Here is an 8,110-nt window from a genome sequence, read left to right on the forward strand (position 1 = left end):
ATATAGTAGTAATTGTTTATAATATTCTGTGTGGCTCGGCATGACAAGTTGGTTAGTGCGCTTGACTCGCAATATAAGGGTCGAGGGGTCGAATCCCCAGTCCCCCCCAAATATGCTTGACCTTTCAGCCGTGGGGCGTTATAATGTTAGATATAATATATTCTTTTAAAAATAGCTCTAAGTAATACGAATTTCATTAGAAAAGAAAACTAGACTTCTTTATTACAAAAAAAAAAAAGATAACTGTTACTAAATATAGAGCTATCCGGTTTCTCACTGATAATTCTGAGAGATTATAACGCTAAAAACTGAGTTTTGATACCCGCTATGAGCGAATTACAGATTACCTTCGTGCTTATCTACAAACAAACCTAAACCTAGAGGTAGTTTATATTAGTCGTGAAAGAATACCAGCTCAGGATCAACAAAAGTTAAACGATGATTTTGTTTATTTTGTTTTAGTTTATCAGATGCAAAGAAAATCATGTTGGATGCTAGTTTGGGTTTTGCTATTTTAAATACCTAAGTCTTTTTTCTTTAAAAAAAAAGTCAAAAGCAAAACATTTTTGAGGAAATTGCATTTATTAAAAATCTGTTTTATACAACCAATTTGAAAGAAGAATATTGCTACATAACGGTAAATTAATTACAAGAAAAAAATATTGTAATTCGTCAAGTGATATCTCATGACTTCACCACAAAACAATTATTTTCAAGACATTCTAATTGAACCTCACATATCTACATTATAACTGATGTAAATGCTACGACTTCTCATCACACAAAAGCTCAAAAACAAGGACTTTGACGATCTGTAACAACTAGCTTATGTTTAATTGAAACATGTAGGATAATTATTTACGTGAGTTATTCACTCAGTTCAGACACATTTCATATTTCAGGTGTCAGTTCGATAAGATCCTCCTTCAAAGTAGACTATACACTAGATGAAATAACGCATAGCTTGGCTGAGGATCTATAGATACACGTAAATATCAGCTTTTTTTTTTATAGAGCTGAGATTCTAAATACATTCATGTACTTTTTCTAGCTAAATTTACGTATAGACCATAAAGGCTAATTAATATCGTCCGATACATTGATCATAAATTCTCATTTGAGCAGTTCAACATTAAATTAATTGGATTTCTCACACTTCTTTCTTCAAATCTTGGTATAGGATTTTTTTAATTTCAGTTAGGTACATAACCGAAACAACTGATTACTAACTTTGTTTAAAACACGTTTAAAATGAAAAATTTAAGAGCATGGTATGTCAGCCGAACTCCACAATGTTACCTTGTTGATTTTTCTTTAATCCACGTTGTTTGATCTAAGCTTTCTCCTTAACAATCAAAATCAAAAACTTTCCAATATTTGGAAATTCGTTCGTTTCCATTATAACTATTCGAAATTGCTGCTATTCTCTATGTCGTAAGGCCTAGTATTCCACGGATCTCTCCTTTGAAATACACGTATTTTTTTACACAAACAGGTCTGATTCTGATCAAGACTGTGGTGTTATATAATACATATGAATATATACATATAGTTTCAATTGTCTCGCTTCTTTGAAGATGAAGCTGTTAGGATAGTATTACGTGAACGGTCACTTTAATGGTTACTTCGTGCTCTGTAACCTATGCTTTCCGTTGGACTTTCATCAACCTAAAAGTCCGTAAAACTTTAATTGCTGTAGCGGTCAAGAAGAAGCACGATGTTCTTTTGTCTTACCATGAGTGGTGAACCTGGGTTAGCCCACAAGTATATCTAAAGTGACCATTGCTATATCTCATCACACCACAGTGACCTATCTGAATAATGTATTATTAGTCCTTGGTGCAGGTTGGCTTAGTTTCTGAAACGAATCACTATTTCCATCAAATGAAACTACAGGAGAAAATTCGTAGCTGAAGATCTTAAACTGATCACTTGACAAGTATCACAACTATCGTGACGTTGTAAAGTCTCCGCCTCTTCCTAATCCTTCCCTCAATCGTACACTGCAGAAAGAGAATAAACCAACAGAAACTTCATTATTTAAATGAAATTGTAATGCACATACATTAATATATAATGTACATCATTATAGTTATTAAAGGGGTTGTTTACCAACACCTAACACTATATTTACGCTGTTCATTTTTGTGAAAATATTGAGTAAAAAACAAAATAATTAGTGAAATAAAAGGGTGGGATGAAAATTATCTTCCAACTATATATATAATTTTCATTCCATTGAATTAATCAAATATTAACGTTATAAAGATGTGACCGCTGTAAATACAGCGACAGCTTTTATAATAAAAAGAAAAAATGCCTTTGAGTGTTGCATCTCATAAAGTAAAAAGAAAATTTAGTTATATAATTTTAACCCGTTTGTACAGTCTTAAAGGTCTTTCACAATAACTCTCGTCATTCACAATTTTTAAATATAAAATTACTTTGAAGTATGCAATCGTTTTAAAGCGAAAACAGATCATACTATCAAGAACTACTTAAGTTTAAGTAGAGATTTCTTCAACAACTTCAAAACAAAATAGTAATAACGTAAAACTTTATTCCGTTTTTTTAATCTCAAATAAGAAAACTTGAAGGATGATGGGGATCTTTATCCTATTATACCTTTACAATGTGAAACTACGCTAGATAGGAACAGTGATTACGTTTAGGGCATTGCCCTATTTTCTTTATTTGCAGAGTAATAACCTCAACAAAACTTAATGGATACCAAAGATCCAAATTTGAATACGGTAGCTCAAAACAGTTTTATTTCGAGAGGGGGGGAGGAAGCAGTAAAAACGTTTAAGCAACTGAGAAAAGAATGCTAACTAACTTGTCCTGCCAGTACAAACTTTGGGTTTAGCTCTGGTCATATAGCCATATTTCTCCTGGAGCAAGCAAGGAGTCATAATTCATTTGGTGTGAAATTTTAAAAACTGTTCTCCCCATTTATAAATCGTTGTCTGTGGAATATTAATAACAAACTGAGATACCCGTCCTTTATTCGGGTTATAAACTTTAAAAAATGTGAGGGTAGTTTGGCTTATTTTGAATTTCGCGCAAAGCTACACGAGGATTATCTGCGCTAGCAGTCCCTAATTTAGCAGTGAAAGACATATTATTACAGCATTCATTATTACCTCACCAAACGTTTTGTATAAGCTTTAAGAACTCAGGGTGGGAGCAAGACAACTACCGGTGGACAACTGTCGGTGGACAATTGCCGGTACAAGACAACTGTCGCTTATTTATGATTAACTTTTAACTAGATAGGTCATGGGCACCAAACTAGCTTTGATCAAAGAAAATAAGTATATGTTATTATATATATGTGTGTGTGTGTATATTACACATTTCTGGACCGCCGGCAGTTGTCCTACAATTCCGTCAGGGTGACTTTGTAGGAAGAGATAACGGCCAAGGTTTTGGGTATAGGTGCTTTTTTGTTAACTACTTTCAACACCCAACTCTTAATGTCTTTCCACAGTGTTTCACGTGGTTAATTAATTGACGGTCATTGGCCGTAAAAGTGCTTTACAGGTCGAAATTGAAAGGTCACGGGTCAAAGTAGGTAGTGGATATAACTCAAGAAACGGCTCTTCATATTAGCCTGTCCCCCGGTGGGACAGCAGTAAGGCTATGGACTTACAACACTAAAATCTGGGGTTCGATTCCTCGCGGTGAACACAGCAGATAGCCTAATGTGGCTTTACTAAAAATAACAAACAAACAAACATGTCAGCCTTACGGCGGCAGTTGGGGTAAAAACGTCAGATACTTTATGTAGTACTGCAATAGTTGCGGCCATTGTTTTCATTGCATTTATCCATAGAGAGTGCTAGTGCACTTTCTGAGATATATAAGACGTTTATGTGCCATCCCCCACACTGTATGTCTGTATGTTATTCTATACAAAATTTAAGTTTGTTTATTTTTTGGTATAACGACGTGGCGCCATCTATGAGTGTAGTTAACGGTCATTTAGTCAAAGATAATAAATGCTCAATAACAGTAATAATGACGGGCGGAGGGGTTGTGAACCCCCATTAACATGCTTCTTGTCCCAAACTATCATCCCACAAAGTTTGGATGAGATTGGCCCAGCAACGTAGGACTAGTTAGATAACGGAGAAACTGACAGACACACATATTTTTGTGCTATATATATATATATATATATATACTAGTTAAAATTTGCGTCCGTTTTGCTAATGAATAGAAGCCGTCATTCCTAAAAATGTGTTTTGGATACGTGCACAAAGCTGCACAACAGCAATTAGAGTTAGCCGTCACCAATTTTGAACTGATAAAATACAAGGAAGAAAGATGGTCAACAGCACCCACCGACAACTCTTGAAACACTCTAATTGAATAATAGGAATTTACCCTCAGTCTTTTAACGCACACATGGCGCTAAAAAACGGAGTGCGATAAACTCTCAGATTTACAGTCCAGCACGCTAACTATTAGGCCACCCTCGACCCCAAATCCATTAAACAAAGCAAATGTTTCAAAACTAAAGTGATCCAAACGAGTCAAGAGAAGAAAAAAAACTTTTATTTCAAACTATCTATTAATAGTTATGGTGTTAAACAAAATATAAAAGTAGTGGTAGCATGGTAGCCTGGATGAGGACGTTTAAACCTATAACGCAATAGAGTCTGTGATGCATATCCAATAGCATCTCATGGAAAAAATTGAATTTTTATTATATTGTTTATAAATTTTAAATTTTGCTTTTAAGCAATTCATAGTAAAAATATTATACACTTAGACACAATTTTAGAACTTCCTAGCATGTTACTTGCATCATAAACTACCCACAGCTTTCCATTACTACCAGTAAAGTGGTGCTTGTAAAATGAGTCGATAAAAAAGAAATAACTTCATTCCACTAAGAGTGAAAAACACAAAAAACTACATTTTGAGGCACAGTGAAAGGTAAAGTATTTATTATTTCTCACAGTCGACTAGGTTCGGTAACACAGTTACCATAATTATGGTTAATATCTACTGTCGGCTATAACTAATAATATATATTTTACTTTTTACTGTGTCAAAAAAAAACCTCGGTTTTTTACTCTTAATCTAGTAGCACAATTAATTAATTCCAATCGTAACATTACCAGTAGTATCATTATATCAAATATTCAGTCCTTGGCCAAGAGCATTTGTTGCTAAAGAGAAGTAACTATAGACAAGGTATACTTTATATTTGATAAAGAGTATAATGTTATGATCAGCATTATTCCTCCAAATGTGATGAAGGAAAAAGTTTTTTGACTCAAAATGTTGATGGTACAGTTGTACTTAGAAATCTTGACTTATAATCTCAGCAGGTGTAAACATTGGATTGGCGGAATTTTTGTCAAGCTTAATATAATTATTGGTGAATTTTGTATATAAAAGTTTGATTTTTAAAACAAGAGTTACCAAAAATACACAAATATATACCGATAAAATATTCTGGACAATCATGGATAGCTTGTACGATTTCTTTCAAATTAGTTTATTCTTCTTACTTTGTAAGACGTGAAGGGACTTTGGAACAAGACATTAATTATCGCCCCGCAGTGGCTAAAGAATAAGTCTGAGGGCTCACACAGCTAAAAACCGGGTTTCGATACAACACACACATAGCCCATTGTGTAACTTTCTGTTTAACAACAAATAAACAATAAGTATTTCTTCTTTTTTTTTACAAATTTTAATTAAAATGTAATATTTATCGTAACATTCCACATTAAACTTGCTGCACTGTATGTTTATATAATAAAAATAAGCATTACAAATGTTACACAGGTAATTTGCTTAATAAGCAATCTGTTTTAAACGATGTTACATCAGACTGCCTTCGGAAGAAGTTTAGTGCATGATTATTCAGTTTTACTCTTTACCTGTAGAATAATAATTGGTACTTTAAAGTAACTATTCATAAAGGTAAAATATCATATTACTAATAAGGCACTTGAATTTATCTTATTACGTTAAATTGAAGGCTAATATGTTGTATTTTCATAGGACTTTTTCTGTCAAGGCCAGTGTTTTTTAATGAAGAAATTTCACACTATCAAACCATACACGTAATTTACAATAATAATATCCACATCTTTTGAACCAAGGTAATCATAACAAGATTGAAAGTACAGAGTGGATCATAAGTACGTTTAACCAAGTAATGAACCAATGGTTCATTCAATCGGATGATCAACACAGAGTATAATTTGTTGTTACTACAACCACACAAACGTAGTAATTTCACAAGACACTTTCCTTTCTTAAAGCAATTGTACAAAGTGTTTTGCCTTCCTGATTTACACAGAGCTCATAATATTCAAATGACAAAGCGACAGATTTTTTTACACAAGGGTGCCATCTCAGCAGTCAGGTTATAAGAAACAAAAGTGAATTTAAAAAATTAAAGTAAGAATTATAATAAAAAAAATGGGTGTGCTGAAAACTCGTTCCGTAAACTTATGGCGCACCTTGTACTTTTAGAAACGTAGAAAGTTGTTTTCTTAATTTATTTCCAAACATATGTAAAGCTAGAGACTGGCCCATATAATAAAGTATTTCGCTGAAATGCTTTACTTTATCGTATTTGTTTATTTGTTTTCGATATTCGCACAAAGCTATACATATATGACTTTTACATTAAACCTAATATATCCAACATAACTTACAATAGAAAAAAGTAATAATAATAATGAGGTCCAAGCTAATTACTTAGATTTGGATATTACTTGTATAGAAGGTACAGTGTAGTTGACTATTTTTAATGAAAGAAGAGAGTAAAATTTTACCATTCTTGGTCTACCCACACCTAATAGTGTTATTCCTTGTATCATGTTAAAAGGTATTATGATATCTCAACTAAAACGGTTCTTAATAGTATGTAATAACTATAATTGTTTTATGGATAATGTTTTAGTATTAAAAAGTAAATTGAAAGATAATGGCTATAAAGACAGGCAATTAAAGAAATACATTTCTTTTTTCTTTAATAAATACAAAAATATTTTAGAAACTAAAATATCGATTCAGGAGAATATCTTATAAATACAATACAGAGGGGGTTAGTTATTTTAGCTTATAAGTAGCTAATAATAATTTTTCTAGTAATTGTATAACCGGAACGGAAAAACTAACTTCAAGTAGCTGGGCTTGTCTCAGCGTTCCCGTGTTATACTTGAATAAATCTTCAGGAGAAGGGGGGGGGGAGTTAGAACTATATAATAACTTTTAAGGTGGGGTGTATAGTTCTATTTAGTTCTATTCAATATATTTTTGTAAGGGTGGAGGTTGGGAGTTTAATTAGTAGAAATATTAGGGTGGTTTCACTTCAATTCATTTCTACTTTAAGAAATTTAAGGGTAACTGTCTTTCTTACAACTGACTATAGACAGTGAAAGGCAGTAGAAGCTGAGACGTCGTGAGTGTAAGCACTCAACTTCGTACCCTTATTTGATTCATTATTTATGTTCTATGATTTTTCTTGACGGCTGACTAGATTGACATGGGCGTTTGGATATTGTCTGATAGATGGTATATCCCCAACGCATTTGGGTGCTATTACCACAGACATTATCCGTTATGACAATAAGTTGACAACTAGGACCGATAACGGTATGTATGTATGTGTATATACACAAGAGTTACCTGCGCTAGCCCTCCCAAATTTTGCGCTGACAAAATAAAGGGAAGACATGTAGTCAGAATCATTCACCATCAACTATTAGGCTACTCTGATCGAGTGAGATTTGATCGTCATTCTTATGATGCATCTACGCCCCCTAAATGAGAAGCTCGATTTTCCGCAACATGTCACGAACTCAGGAGCCTCTAATCCATAGTTTAGAACATTATGTTCTTCATTTATTTTCGTATCTGGTAATGGTGTTCATTTAACACTGTTTAGCTCACATAAGATTGGCCCGGCATGGCTAGGTGGTTAGGGCAATCTGCGGGTCGCGGGTTCGAATCCCCGTCACACCAAACATGCTCGCCCCTTTTAGCCGTGGGGGCGTTATAATGTGACGATCAATCCCCTATTCGTTGGTAAAGAGTAGCCAAAGTTGGACGGTGGGTGGTGATGACTAGCTGCCTT

General features: G+C 33.7%; 1 protein-coding gene across 1 annotated transcript in view; it reads right to left on the reverse strand.

Moving 5' to 3' along the window:
• Positions 1-598: 598 nt before the first annotated feature.
• The window catches only part of LOC106478362 (homeobox protein unplugged-like), a 42,844-nt gene continuing 35,332 nt past the window's right edge, over positions 599-8,110 (reverse strand). The window contains exon 3 of the mRNA XM_022381962.1: positions 599-2,003. Within this exon, the coding sequence (XP_022237670.1) occupies positions 1,949-2,003 (55 nt within the window). The 3' untranslated portion in view covers positions 599-1,948. The remainder of the gene's footprint in view (positions 2,004-8,110) is intronic.

The sequence above is a fragment of the Limulus polyphemus genome, unplaced genomic scaffold (genome assembly GCF_000517525.1).
Source record: "Limulus polyphemus unplaced genomic scaffold, Limulus_polyphemus-2.1.2 Scaffold204, whole genome shotgun sequence".
NCBI classification, from domain to species: Eukaryota; Metazoa; Arthropoda; class Merostomata; order Xiphosura; family Limulidae; genus Limulus; species Limulus polyphemus.